Below are 18,435 nucleotides of genomic sequence, written 5' to 3' on the forward strand. Positions count from 1 at the left end.
TAGAGCACATAAATCTATTCTGACACAAACTTCATAGTAAACACATGTAATAATACACAGATGAGTAAGAATAGTGTACAAGTAAAATTATTCATGGTTAAAAGGCACGACTTGGAAAAATACAAAATGCAGAAATTCGTAAATGTATTCAACAATAATCACTCACTAACAAACTTAAATGGAATGTAATCAAAAAACAACTAGAAACAAAAATCAACAAAATCTCATCGATCGTCAAAATACTCTTGAGCACTCAAAAAAATAAGTACCTATATACGTACAAAACGCGATAATAGAATTCGAACGAATCAAATGGTTAAAAAATCAACGAAAACATTTAGACTAAATAGGCCGTTTCGAGTATGTCATATGGAGTACAATACCTAATGAGGGAAATAATTTATTTATACTACACCTATCGCATAACTTGAACCGCCAGTTGTTGGTCGCCCTTATTCCAGTTTTTATTTATAGACAACTAGCTTAGAGCGGAATAAGGACGAGTGGCCGTCTCACCTAACAATTTTTTCTATACTACATATTCAACAACCAGTTATATTAACAATTAGTAGCAACAAACACTAGTCAGCAACATCGAAGATTCAATATTAAGCTGTTGATGTTTAACAAAACGAAATTCAGGCCGTTTCCGGAAAAAGCGCTCCCTAAAATCACTAAACGAGGTCTGAGAATGATTTAATCGATAATGCTGAGTGTATTGCGACGAAATCAAAATGACTAGATCTACTAAACCCGCTCGGAAGATCCCAAATGGGCCAAAAGCATCCCCAAAAAAAAATTAATTGTTGTGTAAAAAATCGGATGCTTTGGACCCACCGCATAGCACAAATAATGGAAAAATAAATAAATACACTTGATAACAGGTAATCTATTACGAAATAACATTTCACAGTTGGTGGCACTTTTCTACTTACTTCCTAAAACTAGCACATCCGTCACCAACGAAAAATGCTTTCATAAAAAGCTGAGGTACACAAATACACCAAATAATAATTAGTTCCTTTGTGTGCGTTATTGTCAACTCGTGAATAATTTTGTCATGTCTCCTCACAGCCACTTAATAAACGAAATATTTTCCCCCCAACTGGCTCATAACCGTGTTTGTGTACCACAGCCTTGGATAAATAAACCGATCATACACTGGCGTTACGTTGCAAATTAACAATAATGTATCACTTGAAAACGCGCTCTATTATATTTTCGCTAACCTACTATCACAATAAACGATAAACATCAATATTATAGTAACAAGACCAAAGGACTGTAGCACTTAAAAACATCTGGGCCACCTTGTAACATTTTTTTTTTTTGATTGTCGAGAGTATCAAAGACAGTATTCGTTAAATAAATTACGACAATATCCGCAAATATTGCACTTTACAACTAGAGAAGGTTCGCATCAGGTAACTCACAGTTAGACTTGGAAAAAAGATTGTTTTTTAGGAAAACAGTCACAGAACTCCACCGCTTTCGGACTCCACGCGAGCCATCCGCGTCTCGAACTCCTTCAGGAGCGCCACCTTCGCCTAAACAAACATTTCAAATTAAATTTAAATTTAAAGGTCAAATATTTTTGGCCAGTAAAAATAATAAAAGCACAGTTATAGTTATACAAGACGATAAAGACATTGTTTATTTATTTCATGAGTAGATAGACAATCTTTATCGTCGGGTATAATACAACATTTTTTGCAAGACTATAAATTAAAGAAAAAAAAAATTATTACTTCAAATTAATATTTTGGAATTTGTAAATTTAACTGAATAAAATAAATTCTAAACAATTGTACACTTGTATAAAAATAAAAAAGTAGTTTTAAAAACATTAAATCCAATAAAACATAAGTGTTTATTATTTGATTCAAAAAATGAGCTGTTTAAAACAGAATCGTAAATGAACGTTTATTTGAGTTTTACTGTGCAAATTGAAATCAGATATTGTCAATGTACGATTTTTTTACCCAACAAATTTTAATAAAACCTTGTGTATTTCCAGCGAGAAATTTTTTTTAAATATCCTGGAAACAAAAAAATCACTAAAAGTACGTATGAGTGGTATGTTTAGTGAGTACTTTTAGGTTGGTAGAATTCCCGCGCTTGTAATCCTACGCCGTTTTTGGAACTGTCAAGTTTAGTGGTGTTGTCACAAAAAATTCAAAACGTGTTGTATTAAAAAAACGGGATTATTTTTCTTTAACGCTGGTTTTAAAGTGCTAATAACTGTTTTAATAAACATTCATTGGTGTTAGTGGTTATTTGAAGTCATTAGAACTTGAACAGTTTAAGGAATTTTTACAATTTTCTTCATGTAAGTGCAAATATTCGTAATAGATTGGTAAACAGTGGCTTAATCTTAAACAATTTGACCCCTAAAGACGTCAGATAGAGTATTGTAGCGGAAAAAGTAAGATTTTGTCTGGTGTTACTTTTCGTGGCGGAGTCTTGTCAATTTATCACTAGACTTGTTCAAAAACTCACCTTATTCCGGCACTCGGCCAAAGCGTCCTTAACCGCCTCATGCTGCCTTTGCAACTCCTCTCTCCGACTCTCAAAAATCTGCCCCAGCTTTTCCCTCTCTGAGACCCCCCGGCCCACAACAGCAGACTCCGCTTCCCTTTTAACCCTCGTGAACTGTTCACGATTTCGGTGCTTTTTCGCCAAAGCTTTGACTTCTTCTCGATGGTCGGCTTGTAACTTTCGCATCAAGTCGGTGGTTTCGCGCTCGAACTGGTCTTTGAGTGTCTTCAGTTGGTTGTTTTGTGAGATTTTCATCACTTTTTCGGCCGTGTTGTAAATCACTTCGTGGTATTTTTCGCGCAGCTCCTTTTCCTGACACACAAAGTCGCGGTTAACGGACAGGAGACGCTCCGAGTGGCTGCGGGGCAGCGACGGCTTGTCGGGGTCGCCGCTGCTGGTCTCCGGGCCGTCCGCCACGCACGTGAGGGGCTCCACGCTCGGCGACTCCGTCGAGAACACGCCGCTCACGCTTAAAAATTAAATTGTGTTGGTTCAATGTGTTCCAAAAGTCATAAAACGAGTCATAAATGCGCCAAAAATCAACAAGTCATTTATTATCCTCAGTTTATTGGAGTTCGTAAAGTTTTTACTTCATGTAAATGGCTATTTTTTCAGAATTACATAAATAAGTCAAACATGCTCTAGTTACAAATTCAGTCATTTTCACTGTTGCTGAAATAATAATAATTACTATGTTTGAAGTTCTCCGTGAAAACCACTAATCTATGAACACTGAACATGCATGTAAGCATTCGTTTCTCTCCGATATCTACGAAGATTTTCAGTCTCGAGTCATGTGCAAGATGTTCGTGCAGAATAAATTGAAGAAAGGTGTCACCACACATGACATAAAAACTCACCAAACTGTGCACAGGCTCCATATACCAGTTGGTTGTTCAGAACAACTGGTCTGGTTGTCCGTCCTTGTGACATAGTAATTATTATTGTTTCAACAAGCAATTAACTAGTGATTCCCCTGTGGACAAGGCCGGACTGGTCTGTTTTATCACTTATTGTTTTTTTTAATTAAAATTGCTTCAACCAACCAACCAATTTTCTTTTATTTTAATTCGTTTTCATACGATTAAGCAATTGTATAGATGTATGACAAAGTAATAAAGATTCTTACGCAAAAAAACCTATTTATTTTTTGGCGCCAGATAAAAATCACCGACTTTTACAATTTTTTTTAATAAGTGCATTAGTCGAAAGACAACAGACAGTAAAAAATAATTAAATTTGCGAATAGTTTGGGCAAAAACATAAACGGACAGGGCCAGTCCGGCCCTGCTTGCGACACACAAAAACTTACATATTTTTACTGGATAATCGCTTGACCAGCTTCATGTTAATCAAACGTGACCTCTTCTCGGAAAAATCGCCCGATTTCTGCGACTGCAACGTCATTTTCTTCTTCTCGTGTTTTTTCCTTAAATTCTCCAATTTCTTGTCCAATTCCAATTTTTTCTCCTTAACTAATTTATTGTCAAGAATCTTGTCCAATGGTTCGGCTATCAGTTCTTCAAACTTTTCTTCTTTGACTTCAATATTTTTCGGTAAGGAGTTGGAATCGTGTTGTGGATTTTTTGTGTCAACACTGGTCGCTATTACGGGGCCTTCGTTATCGGAGGTGGCGTCCACTGAAGCCGCCCCTGTTGCTATCAAGGGCCGTTGGATTGGACTTCCGTTGGTGGCTTGTTCTTTGGCTAGAGTGGTCATGAAAAAATTGATCTTACTTTTTTGGGGCTAGCGACAATTTTTAAATTTTTAAATTTCTAGTTTTTTTTTAATATTAGTACATTAATAATAAAAATAGTTCTCATCCGGTAATAGTTTTTTAAATCTTACCACTCAAGCTATTTTTTTTCTGGTCTTCGGTCCCTTCGGCCGGTTCCATGTCATCAGTGAGAACAGCTAACTGTTGTGCGCGTTTTTCCAAATCACTTTGATACTTGATCGGGTTGGCTAAAGCCTCTGCAAAGTCAGAAAGGCCGTCCGGTACATAATCCTTGACCACAATATGAAGAAATAACGTGGCCAGAGGTAACGGTTGTCCGATTTCAGTTCGTAAATTTACGTGTCGATAACCAGGACACAGTCCAACAACTGGAAGAACTCGATGTCCAATAAAACGCCCAGATTCTTCATACGCCGCGATTCGAATCGAAGCCAAATCAGGCAGAACGACTTTTTTAAAAACGAAAGGTTCCTCATCATAGACTGGATTAATTCCATTATTGGGCACAGTTTTCGTCCGGAAGCGTTTCCGTACTGTGTCGGCTGGTAGGCCATACATTTCCACTTCGACATAAGTCCCTACTCTCTTATCAGTCAAAAATTGTCCAGATATCACAGTTATTTTGACCGTTCCTGCGATTATACCATCGACTGTTGATTCAGCGAAAGGATAAAACCGCCGATCAGTTCGTCGCATAAATTCAGGCTTGAGCAAATAACCACAACGAAAATTATACTCAAAAATGCCCAAATTTAATTGCATGGCTAAATCAAGTGTTTGGAAATTTAAAGCAACGAGCTGACAGCCGGCATTCCAAAAAACCTGAGGCATGAAGTTTGATGAGTCGAAACGAGTGCCAGCCGGGTAAACGCGGCTCAGTTGATGTTTGTTGTAGTTGACGAACTGAACGGGATATTCTTTCAAAAGTGAAGTTGCCTGCTTTTCATCAAATGACGACATTTCATAACTGCGGTTTTTTTCTGCAAAAATTGCACCAAATTATTGCTTGACCCGACTAGGGAGGACTATAGATTAGGAGTCGCAACGGGTTAAAAAATCGTACCTAAAGATACAGTACGGCAAAGTAGCACTGAGGGCGCCCCGAGCGTTTAAACTCAATCAATTGATTAATTACATGCAAATAAAATTGTTTTCATAGCTAACTAATATTTTTTTAAACTGCGCCATCTAGCGACTCTAACTAAACTCACAATAAACAACAATAAACTAACTTTTCGCATTTTCGAAGCTGGTGAAATGCACCGGTTGTACGTAATTCACTAGAGCCGATATCTCGGCTCCTGCCTCGGTCTCTCCAGCTGTTGCCGCTTTGTGATCGCTTCCTTCATTCGTCGGTTCCGTCGAATTGTCCGTTTCGAGTGTTTCGCCGTCTTCGTCACTTGACGATTCTTCATCTTCTGTCCCAGTTGAGTCTTTAGAACCCTTGAAAAAAAAACGAATGCTAGGGAAAAAATTAGTTTATTTTTTATTTACTTGTCTGCAATTGGCCTGCAATGGAGGGGCGTGGTGTGGAACGTCACCGTTTCCGGTGGGTTCCGATGGTGGTGCTTCCGGTTGGGCCGATGTGCTTTTTTTATGGTGGTGATGATGGTGGTGGTGGTGGTGATGTTTTTTTTTATTCTTTATTATTATCTTGCGCTTCAGGACTGATGGTGGAGGCAAAGGCTGGCCTTCAAACAGAATTTAACACTCATTTGCAGAAAAAACGCAAAACTTAAAACATTATCATCAAAATTGTTTTCAAATAGAACGGAAAGATGACATTATTAAAAAAAATGATTAAAAATTACTTTTAACAAATAGACATTATTTCGCGGACTTTTTGTTTAAAATAAGTAAAACTTTGAATTTTTCTTCATCTCTTTCTACTGCGAATTAAATGCTCTATCTGCCGCAAATTTTTTTGTATGTGGTGAGTTCGGCATTATTTAAAAATAAAACTTTTATTTCGATGCTTTTAAAATAATGAGAAACAACTGCGCCATCTAGCGACACTAATGGAACTTACGAGAACGGGGACATTTTATTTTATTGTGAGTCGTGTCGCATCCTAGTATTTAGTTCTCCGCACAATTGACAAAGTATGAAAAAATAGTTAAAAAAATTATTTAATTAATTAAACAGTAAAATTATGATTTCTTTACTGATCGTAACAAGGAAAATAAAAAATGCTAAATTGTAAAAAATGAAAAAAAAATTGTGATAATTGTTAAATACCTGGCTCCAACTTGTACGCCTCTAGAGGTGCCTCTAGCAGCATTTCTCCGAAAATCTCGCGACAATAATTGGCGATTTTCGCCTGTTGTCTCGGATTACAGTGATTTTCAAACGACAAAACCACCGGAAAATCGGACGTTTTGAATGCACTTTCAGCAATCGCTTCAAGCACTTCCCTTGCTGAAATTTCAGGAACAAACGTATAACCGTGCACAATGATCGGTTCCTCTCTCCCATTCCAAAAATCCAACTCGACGCAACTAAAAACTAGTCGTTAAATCTGACAACAGGCGTAGAAATCGTGCAACAGACCGACATCCAGCCAATAAACACTGTCTGTACATCTCTGTGCTGGATTTGCCCGTTAGTTGGTGTCCAGTTAAATAAGTATTGTGCGACGAATTAATGAAATAGTGGGCGAGGGGATGATCCATTTCGTCGCAAAGTTCGTATTTACTCGGTGCTATTATATTGTTATCTTCCGACATGAGGTAGCGGAGAAAACCGTCGAAGGATAACTGGCCTTTTTGTGCATTGTATTTGTTGGGCTCGTATTGTGCGATGATGTCTTTGGCGCGTGCTGTGTTTGCGTAAGGATGTAGAATTTCGTTCAGGCGCGGATCTCGTTGCGTTTTGTTCAAAAAATCGACGAATTGTGCGGCCGTCATGTGCTTTTTTGAACCAACACTGAAACGAAATGTTGGGGAAAAGCTTGCAATCACGTTTAGTAATTTACAGTGTGAGGAAATTTTATGGGCGAAGGTTAGTGCATGGGCGCGCGCTTGCAGTCAGATAAACCTTTAAATCGAAATGTTGTGGAACAGCTTACATTGTTGATATAAGTTAGGAAAGAGTATTAAAAAATGTTTAGACAAAGAATTTTTTGTTTCAACCCTCGCGAAGGGGCTGAAAAGACGTTTTAGCTAAAAATTTGCAAACACCTAAAATTGGACACATTTTGCGTTTACATACTCATATCTTCTTTCTGGATAAAGCTAGAAAATCCGTTTTTTTTGCAAACAAATTTTCAATAAATGCAGATTTATGCGTAGTTTAACAAGGTTGAGTTTTGATAAAGGGAAACCAAAAAAATTACATTTTCTTGTAACGTTGCATAATTGTGTAGTGAAATTTTCGAGATGCTGGAAAGTTTTTTAATTTAAAAGATAGACTCCCACATAATCGAGACGAAATAAAGCTAATACTTGAAATAAATTTTTGGTGCAAGAATCATTTCGTTATCTGTAAGACTCACCAACTTATTGCAATTTAAACTTACTGCAAAATGCGCCTGAGGTGAAACCGAACCGTATTTCCCTCTGAAGCGTGTTCATCGCCTTTGATAACATTTCGAGAGCTAAAAATCGTAATTCGTAAATAATTAAAAAATAATTAATGTCACTTATCTATTAATATTATACCTTTACTTTTAACCGCCCTAACTCTCTGTTAATTTTAATAATATCTAAAAAGTCAAAAGAACATTTTTATCTCATGTACTTATTTAAAAAGCATAAAAGTGACCCAGTAGAACTAAATTACGAAATTGTAATTCATTTCGAAGTATTCTTTGGTGTGACATTAATATTTTTTTAATTATTTACCATTTTTAGCCCTTGAAATGTTTTCAACCACACCACGTTTCAAAGGGAAATACGCTGTGATTTCACCTCGAGCACATTTTGTAGCTTTATTTAAAGTCCTTTTTAAAAAAATATACAAATCGTAACGTTTCTGACGAATCAACAATTGTAGTTACATGCTGGGGTACTTGGTTAGAAGCAAATGTCTAAAAATTTTAATCAATTAAAATCATTTGTTTATTGCTTTAAACGACGATGCACAAAGCATTAAACAATGTAAAACTTTAGTTTTAACCACAAAGTGAGTTTCTCAACTTAATTTAATTGAAAACAATTTTTCAAATATTCCAACTACGATCAAATTTCTAGAAACGTAAAATTTTAAATTATCCATTACAGTTGAGAAATTTGAGTTTACGTTGATAGAGTTAAAATCTGTAGAATGGTCATTACGAGATAAATTTAATGCAAAAATTGACGCAGTTACTAGAAATCCCGATTTTCTAGTTTTAAAACAAATAGCGAATAATGTACCACCTTCGATATATTTTGCGTTAGCACCAAACTTTTTATTTACTCCTGTAACCAGCTGTGATGTAGAAAGAAATTTTTCGAAATTCGAAGATATTTTAACCGCAAAACGGAATCAGTTTTCGAGAATTTAGAAAGAATCACAGTTATTCAAGCGTATTTCTCAGAGAAAATGATTAAAATATTTTTATTTAGTTTTTAATTTTAATTTCCACTGAATTAAAACGCAACATTTTCAAAATGTAATAGTGACTTGCGCTCCCCTGTATTAAACATCTTCATTGGTGTCCATGTAAGATTGAGGAAATAATAAAGTTATTTTTTAACGATTATGTCAAATTTGGTGCCTTGTCAGGGTTTGAACTAGCCAATCAGAAGCTGATATTAGCGACTATTTTAAAATTGGTTCCGAAAATAATCTCAACAAATATACCGCAGTCTTAATAACTTAGCGACTATTTTATTGCCACAATTTTTCTTGGGTACTCCGTAATTATAATAAAACAATAATATTTATGTTTTAATGAGATTTTTGTAAGCGACTGGTAACATTAATTGTATAAACCCCAAGTAAACTACGCCAATGCACGGACCATTTCATGGATAAATCTGAACATCGCGAGAGCGCTACGACGAGTCAACTGATCGGTTGTGGCCTCATGGCCACCCCATAAAATTTCCTCACACTGGTAATTAAACACGGAAGTGTGCTTACATGTCGTTAAAAACCTTCTCTATCTCGCTGCGTTGGGTCAAGTTTTTGTAAAAATTAAAAAAGTCTTCAAATTGGAATTTTTCGGGACTTAGCGTGTCATTCTTGCCATAGGGGAGCCCCGTTGATTGCAAAACGGTCTCAATCCGTCTCTTGTCGTCTCTGCTTTGAGCAAACATTTTTATTATGCTGGAACAAATCAAATAACTCGAGTTTTTAGCACAATTAGTCGCTACTTTTTAATAGGGATTTTCCCCGTCTTGTCGGTGACCAAAATCAATTTCGTGTAAGCCTTCAAAAGGTACAAATTAGCCGTGCCATTGATTTGGTTAAGATTGTACGCAAGACTCATCAATGCGTCCGTCCATAATCTTGCAATTTCTTTCCTCGTACAACAGAAATTTATAAAATTCATATTCACAAAGTCATTGGCACAACAAACAGTCACTGTCTTCTCTTCGAGCGTGTCTTGAGAGCCCATTGTCACGATCTGTCTTAATTTGGGGTCCTGAAAGCAACACTTGAATAATTAAGCCCCCGAAAAGTTTTTTTTTAAACCTTTGGGATTTTTGCATAGCGACCTGTCCGCGTATCTCTGATGGTGGCTATGTCCAGAAGGTCCATTTCGTGGTTTTGGTCCACCCAGTGGAGGTAGAAACCGTATTTGTCCACGCGCAGGGTGACGGGGGTTCCCACCCCAGAGTCCTACAAAAAATATTAACAAGAATATTTCGATTTTTTGAGATAAAGTCCTAAAATACGAATATAAAAAATAATGTTTTACACCCTTTTAGGGGGTAATTACCGCAGATTACGTAAGTATGCAAAATTTCAATTCGTTCGGACAACTCGGAAGCTTAAAATTATTGGAAATTTCAAAATTTGGTAACATATTGATACAAATTTTCATTTCGTCAAAGAATAAAGAAGTAATATTTTTTACAAATTTACGGCATAAACTGTGCTGGAAATTAATGAATTGGGATTCCTCCGTCCTGTTCGTAAATGTATAAATATTGAATGTTTGGGTGACGTCAAAACTGATTGATGTAATGCGTTGTGTTACACCTACCGAATTTTGGTAGGTGCCATTTATTATTCGACGGGTTAAATAGAACAAGTGGGCGTTTTTTTATTCGAAAAAGTTAAAAATAGCCTTCTTACAATATATAGTGTGTAATCGATTCGTTGGCTAATTTTTGTGTCCCGAAATATGTGATTGAATTATTCGGGAAATTGTAGCGTTTAGTGTAATTCCGTTGAAGAATTAAAAATAAATATTATCCGAAGGTTATCTCCAACACCGAATTACCTAATCTATTATCATCTTGTACAATAAATTAGCATATGGCAAAAGTCATCCAGGTCTGGTGCCGAGCAAATTTATTTTAAAAATAAATGCACATTGTGAACTTATTCTAATTCTATTGTTAAACCGTCCAGTCCTTCAAAACTGTGTCATACCAAGTATGTTACTGAATGGTGTGTGATTCGATAACTAATGTCAACTTAAACTTGGTTTTGTTGTTTACTCAAGCAAAAAACTGGACGTAAATTGTGTACCTACAATTACATGCACATGGAAAACTAGTTAATTGTTTAATTTATAAAACAACAAACAAAAGTTTTATTAAAAATGCTAGTCAACAGAAGTTTATCTCGCTTTATCTCTTATCACAATCGTTGACCTCTTTCGGTTACAGAACTATTTAACGGAAACCGCAATTAATCGACTTGTTAACTGACAACCGCATTGTTGTCATCTACTAAAATTTTTAAAACAGAAATTGAATTTTTTTCAATGCCATTTCTGTAAACACGACATCAACTGTTGCCTTCAGCTTTGTTTTCTTACTGTTATTTTTAATGGAACAATTTTTGGCTTTATTATCATCACAATGAGTTTCTTTCCAATATAAGGGGAGGAAATGGCCCCAAAGAAGTTTATTAAGTTCCTATCAGAGAGTGTCATAAAACGGCCGGTTTGTTTTGCTCTGGGGGTTGAAATATATTGTATTCTGAACTTATAGTGTCATAAACGTAAATAACTGGCCGACTTTTACTACAACCAGGTGAATTTTTATTTATTTTTTCAAACATTTTAACCCAAAACTGGGTTAAAAGAAAGTTTTTTGTTGGTATTAAAAATATGTTTTCGGACTGAAACGCACAAACACGGGCATCAAAGTGAAAATAGGCCGTGTCGGAAATTACTCTATTTTAAGCAAAAACTCACTCAATTTTTCTCAAACTAATTGTGAAATTAATGAATTATTTGTTTTTTTCGAATGTTGAAGTGCATCTTTCAGCCAATAACTCACTTATTTCGCGATTTTCAATAAAAATTAAGAAAAAAATTTCAAGCGTTTATAAAATAATATCTGTTAAGAATTTTAAAGAAAACTAGAAAGAAAGTTGCAAATGAAGAGAAGCAGAATCTAAAAGAGAATTTGGAGAATGGAGTAAAAAATTAAATACAATCTACAACATATTCTAGAGAACGAATTTAAAGAGGCTTTATAACATAACTTAAAGAACTCAGATTTCAAATCTACAGCTTTAGAAACGAATTAGAACTGAATTTTTATGAAAAAAATATTAGTTATGCCCATCTTAATAACTAAAAATATAAAGATTTTTGACCGAATTTGGCACATTTTTGAGTTATGTGAAAGAATCTTGAGTTTTTGCTGAAAAATGTGCGAAATGTTTGACTTTGAAATCGAAATAATTACGAGAAATGATTTTTATCAAAACCAATCGATCCACAATTTATTTATGATTTTTTAACCCAATTGTAATAGAAAACTTGAAATTTTCTTAGAAAACAGCGAAATTTCATGTGATTTGGCCGACATTTACAAAATAATCAAACAGTTTTTTGCTCAATTATGATTGGTTTATTTTATGGCTGGGAGTGTAATCTCCCACCTCATAGCCAATGACAAACGCTTCAATCGTCTTGCAATTTTTTGTGCACCAGATAAACAAGTGGAAGGTGATTTTTATATTTTTATTGGTCAATTAGTCATTCGTAGGACAAATGAGACAACAGCCAAACCTGTTATAGGGCTGGTCTTTCTCACAGAACGGGATTTTAAAATGGTCGATTCTGCTTAATTTTTAAAATAATTTGATTTTTTTGACGAAAACACTTTTTAAATTTATTTCACAAAAACTTAGAATTCTAGGAAAGTAGGACTTTCACACAACCAATTAAAATCTACAGTGTCGTTTTGGAAAAGTTAATAATTAATAATTTCTTATTTTTATTCCAAAATCAAAGAAGATACAAAAATTGTTTAAGATTAATAAATAATTTAACATAGAAAGTTCAAAAACTGAGAAACTAAAACAAAAAAAAACTGAAATTCTGAAGTACTAAGCGACTGAAATATTGAAAAAATTAAAAACTGGAATACAAAAAAATAAAAATAAAAAAAACAGCAAGATTACAATTTTGTAAATTTAAGTTATTTCGAGTTTTGAGAAAAATTGCATGTAATTAGAACAATATTCATTTATGGAACTTGATTTTTAACCAATTATTATTTTGTTTCTCGTATGTTTTGAGTGCGGTTCTTCTGGAAGCCAAAAAAAAGCTTTTAGTTTATTTTCGCTGGAAAATGAAATCACGTCCTGGCCAAAAGCAGCCGGAAATGCAGGAAAATCCGTCATTGATCCATAAATAGCTCTTCTATGAAGCGATTTTTTCGATATGATTGCGTGCTATTTGTTTTGATTAGCGCGAATCGTCGTAAACAAAGCGTGGATTCGGTGTCGTCGTCTTCAGCATCAAGGGTGTGGTGTTATCACCCCTGCACCGAGTTTCTTGTCTCTCACCTCATCCCATTTGATGAATTTTTCACCGTTCTGCAGGGCCTGGGGCACCTCGATAGATTTGAGGGAGACAGCGTTGGAAGGGGTGGCCGCCGCTCCGGTCCTGCCTCCCGGAGTCGCCGACATCGCTGGAGAGCTCCTTCAGCACACCATCTCACCACCAGCCAACAACCAACACACAAACAAACGCGCTTTCAGACCCGTTCTTGTTCGTTCATTTCAGCTCTTCTTTGTGAAAAGTTGCTAGTTTTTCTCAAGCACCACGACCGTAAAACCACACGCCAGCTGACTCCGGTTAACTCCACGAAGGGAGCCAACGATACGTTCGCTGGCTCACCATTTTTTCGACTGGATTTTTTTTGCTTGCTTGATGACAATTTACATCGACTTGCACAATCTACAGCTCTTCTGCTGTTGCTACTGCTGCTGTTTGCCTGTTACCAGGTCCTGCGGCAGCAGCGCATGACTAAAATACAACATTCGAGAGCTGAACCAACTCCAAGAGGACTACGACTGGTCAATAAAACCAACAAGACTTGTCTACCGACCTCCAGAGAGCGCAACAGTTGGAAAAATAACCAATCATTAAAAAATTCATAACTCAAAAACTAAAAGGCGTAGAGCAAAACGGTTTGTTCTAATGAATTCAGCGGCTCGTTTTCTGTATTATACCAACTTTTCACGAGATTTAAAATTTTGAATTTTTTTGCTCAAATTTCCTGAGTAAATAAATACACTTACCTTCAAAGAGACGAAAAAAAATTTTTTTTTAAACTCACTCCAGCAAATTTTTATAGACTTCTATATGTCTTAACAATCCACTAAAGTTGTTAAAAGTCCACAAAAAGTCCATATGTTCGATTTTTGGATGTTTAATTTTTTCAATTTTCGTCGCAAATTTTGTCGATTTTGGGTACCCGGAACATTTCTCGAGCAATAGCTTCGGAACTATTGGAGATAACCCCATGGAGTGTATTATCGTTGGAAAGCTCTTTGAATTATCTATTTTTTTCAAAAAAAATTATTGTTCTCTGACTAATAGTTTTTGAACAAATTGCAGATAAATGCAAAAATTGGTAAAATTTTAAAAAATTCATAACTAAAAAACTATTGGGAATTTTGCAATTTTTTCGGTGCCAATCGATTCCCCGGATCATTTTGCATAGGTGAGGATCAAAACAGTTCCACTTTTTCGAATAGTTTAGTCGTAATTGGGAAAATAAAAAAATTAAAAAAAGTTAACACTCCCCCCCCCCACAAAATGGTCAATTTTAAAAGTGTCTCAGAATCGAATAAAACTTATCCTATCTCATAGATTTTGATGTGCTCTTTACGATGGAAAAAAGAGTTTTCTCCTAGCTCTTTTAGTTTGGCCGTAATCGGCGTTTGAAAATTGAAAAATTTTTTGCGAGATATCGCCTTAAGTCTTATGCCATTTCGTAGAGCTTTTTATTCCGGTTGTCCTCGATTTTTCCGTTTTTCGATAACTCTAATAGTTTGGCCGTAATTGGCGGTTGAAAATTGAAAAAAAGTGAAAATGGAAACCTTTTTTTGCGTTTTTCTCGGAAACTGTAAGACTTAAAGCAACGAGCAAAAAACCATCTGATAGCGCTTAATTTTCTCTATTTTTTCGATTAAACCCGGAGCCGCTCCGGGCAACGGTTCCGGCTACAGAGGCGATCAAAGTTTTTCACTAAAAAAATTCATAAAAAAAAAACTAAAAGTCGTAGAGCACTGCGGTTTGTTCCATTGAATTTTACGGCTCATTTTACATATTATAGCAATTTTTCACAAGAATTAAAAATTTAAATTTTTTTGCCTAAATTTAGGGTAGCCATTTGTTATAGTGGAAAATTTTATCCAACAAAAAAATTCATAACGCAAAAACTAAAAGTCGTAGAGCAATGCGGTTTGTTCCATTGAATTCAGCGGCTCATTTTCTATATTATACGAACTTTTCATGAGATTTAAAAATTTTATTTTTTTTGCTAAAATTTCCTGAGTAACCTTCAAGAAAATGAAAAAGTTATTTTTTTTTAAATTCGTTCTATCATACTTTTTCGTATTTATTTATGCCTTTACAACTCTCTAGAGTTGTTAAAAGTCCAAAAAAAGTCCATATGTTCGATTTTTTTATGTTTGATTTTTTCAATTTTCGTCGCAATTTTTGTCAATTTTGGGTACCCGGAACATTTGTCGAGCAATAGCTCCGGAACTATCAGAGATAACCCCATGAAGTTTATTATCGTTGGAAAGCTCTTTGAATTATCTATTTTTTTCAAAAAAGATTATTGTTCTCCGACTTATAGTTTTCGAGCAAATTGCTGATAAATGCAAAAATTGGTGAAATTTTAAAAAATTCGTAATTAAAAAACTATTGGAAATTTGTCGATTTTCTCAACGCCAATCGATTCCCCGGCTCATTTTACACAAGTTTACATCAAATTACTCCCACCAATAAAACAACATAATACATCACAAACTTTTATTGTTCTAGAAAACCGAAATCGCTTGTCCAAACTCAGTTTCCAAATTTTTCTCGTCTCGAATTTTCGACTGGAGCAAAATACACTCCAAAATTCCAATCCTTACATCCATTTCCACAATCTCAGACTTGACCTTACCCAACTGTTTCTTAATATTAACCAAAGGGGCTGAAAAAAAATTATTTATTGTAATATCTACAAGACGATAAAATATAATTTCAAACGCTTGATAAGATAGATAATTGTGAATTTTATCCTTCCATTATATTGACTGAAAAAATGTCAAAAACAGAAAAACAGACACGGTTGCGAACTTTATTTTCCCAGCCGATAAAATTCCGTTTTACCATAAAGTACCCAACCAGTGGATAAAACATACTTCCATCCGTCATCGAACTCCCTCTCTCCTCCATTTGCTGTTTGACTGTCTCCAATCGATCCGTTAGCCTGAACAGCTCGCGATTCCTCTCAGCAACCCCCTCGCTGATCCCCTTATAAGCATCTCTGATTTTCGAGAGCTGATCTTGCAGCATTCTATATTCATCCAAATTATTCTCCAGCTCCCGATTGAGAAACTTCTCTCGACTTGCGATTTTATCAAGCGTTTGACTTATCTCCTTATGCAACTTCTCCAACTGTGTTTTAACCACACCAAGTGACGAGTCAACACTGACTTTGTATTGCTTCATTTGCTCTAAATGCGAACGCCAATCACGGTTTTCATTCTTAACTGTGATTTTTAAATGCGGGAGAACTCGCTCCAGTTCCAATTTCCACGCTTCTTCATTTACGTTCATTTTGATTTCGGCCATTTGGGGCTCTTTCCGGGCCACTTTCACGTTATCAAGGAGGAAAAGGTTTTCCTCGTCGGAATCGTCCGTGTAAGCTGCCAACATTTCCTCCTCCACACGGTCAAGGTTTATCTCGGATTCGTCGTTTATCAGCTCGCTTTCTTCCGCTTTTTCCTCGGGAAGCAAAGGCCTAACACAATTTTTAAAGCAAACAAAGGGGGATTTACTCACTTTTGGAACATGAAATTTTTCTCCAAAGCCTTGCTGGCCAGACTGTCCAAAATGTAAACCACTTGTTCGCCCACACCTTGCATCAGCTTATTGGCGTGGAAATTAACAGCAATTTCCTAGAATTCGGATTTTAATACTTGGCCAATAAATTAGTGGATGGAAACAGAATTTTTGATTTTACGTCTGTTTATTTTTTGATATTTGTTTTTTTTTGGCAAAATTTAGCGAAAAAAATGAGTTCCTAGCTGAAAAATTAAAAGTGCTTGAAAAAGGCGCAAATTTAGCGATAGTTTGGATATTTTTTTATTATTTTTAACTGAAATATTTAAAAAAATTCACAAATTTGGGGATTTTGTGGGAGATTTATTGTGAAATTTGCCAAAAATTTCGTGTTCCTAAGACGAAAACGTGCAGAAAATCATAAAAAACTATGTAAAACTGTGTTATTTTAAAATTGAGGTTTAATTTTTTATTAAGAATTTCTCGAAATATGAGAATTTTTACCTGAAAAATCAACTTACACGCTTGAAAAATTCCAAAACAACGCTAATTTTACCATAATTTGTTGCTTTTCGACGAAATTTGGTGGAAAATTAAAGTTTCAAATTAAAAAAAATGCTTAAATGTTTGAATTAAACTTTTTTGACCTGACCTGACCTGACCTAATTTGCTGTTTTTTTGTGTTTTTTGTCTCAATTTTGTGCCAAGATGCACAAATTTGACGATAGTTTAGATATTTTATATTAATTTTGACGAAAAACACATTAATTTCGTGATTTTTTAAGAAATTTATGACGGAATTCAGCAAAAATTTCGAGTTTTTGGACTCATTTATTTCAGAGTTTCTCAAAATAAGGAATTTTTGAACTTGGAAAATTCCAGAATATTGTCTTCTTTACCGTAATTTGCTGCTTTTTGACAAAATTTGGTGAAAAATTAGAGTTAAAAATTTAAAAAAAATGCTATAACGTTAGAATAAAACGTTTTTTCGATCTAATTTGCTGTTTTTTTGGGGTTTGGTGATTTAATTTAACGATTTGGGAATTAATATATAGTCTAAAGTTTTCAAGAAAAAATTCTAGTTCAAACATTTTATATAAAATTGGCCACAAAATATCTAATTTTAATTATTCTTATGCTATTTTGGTGGTTTTTAAGAGAGAAATCGTTGAAACTTTTATGTTTTTTTCGAAAAAAATGTGCAAATGTTACTTCTACTGTCGTAGAAAAAATATAGTATGCAACTCGCTTTATAAACTCGTGACAAAAATGACGTATCATACTGTGTTTTGTAAAAATACCAACTTATATTCTGTTTCCAACCATAGTGCAAATTTCAATAATGAATTACATTTTTTCGCACCACATCTAGTATTTTTTCCACGGTCACATTCGGGTCATCATCCTCTTGTGGCGTTTGGAAACTAATTCCAATCTTCTGTATTAAATAGGCCGCCAATAAGGCAAACAAATAAAATTGTTCGCCCGGGTTTTTGGTAACAACAAAATAATACCTGTAATTAATTCCATTACTATTTGAATTATTAAACTGGGGACTTTCCTATGGATGGGCTTGAGCTTAGTTTCCTTGAAAAATTCAGCTTCGTAATTCAACAATTTCAACTTATCTAGAAGCCCTTCCATTTGGCTAAAAGCCGAAAACGTTTGTTCACTCTCTTCTGACATTTTTTGGCGTAAAATTTCGTCAATTTGTATTCGTATTGTCATGGTAACGTGCGGCTCCGCC

The 18,435-nt window shown here is 35.0% G+C and overlaps 2 protein-coding genes across 2 annotated transcripts; both read right to left on the reverse strand.

The window, feature by feature from the left end:
- Plc21C (Phospholipase C at 21C) lies at nt 1-13,630 on the reverse strand. Its single transcript, XM_064358687.1, has 13 exons — nt 13,184-13,630; nt 9,899-10,045; nt 9,577-9,848; nt 9,344-9,529; nt 6,827-7,201; nt 6,515-6,774; nt 5,771-5,967; nt 5,509-5,719; nt 4,387-5,256; nt 3,851-4,244; nt 3,399-3,461; nt 2,500-3,007; nt 1-1,547 (listed from the first exon to the last, which is right to left on the reverse strand). The coding sequence occupies exons 1-13, from the start codon at nt 13,304-13,306 to the stop codon at nt 1,473-1,475; spliced, it is 3,681 nt and encodes a 1,226-aa protein (XP_064214757.1). The 5' UTR covers nt 13,307-13,630; the 3' UTR covers nt 1-1,472.
- Nucleotides 13,631-15,651: 2,021 nt separating this feature from the next.
- IFT57 (Intraflagellar transport 57) lies at nt 15,652-18,431 on the reverse strand. The gene is made up of 5 exons (XM_008193431.3): nt 18,248-18,431; nt 18,040-18,200; nt 16,689-16,804; nt 16,046-16,647; nt 15,652-15,834 (listed from the first exon to the last, which is right to left on the reverse strand). The coding sequence occupies exons 1-5, from the start codon at nt 18,414-18,416 to the stop codon at nt 15,674-15,676; spliced, it is 1,209 nt and encodes a 402-aa protein (XP_008191653.3). The 5' UTR covers nt 18,417-18,431; the 3' UTR covers nt 15,652-15,673.
- Nucleotides 18,432-18,435: the final 4 nt, after the last annotated feature.

The sequence above is a fragment of the Tribolium castaneum genome, chromosome 9 (assembly GCF_031307605.1).
Source record: "Tribolium castaneum strain GA2 chromosome 9, icTriCast1.1, whole genome shotgun sequence".
Taxonomy (NCBI): domain Eukaryota; kingdom Metazoa; phylum Arthropoda; class Insecta; order Coleoptera; family Tenebrionidae; genus Tribolium; species Tribolium castaneum.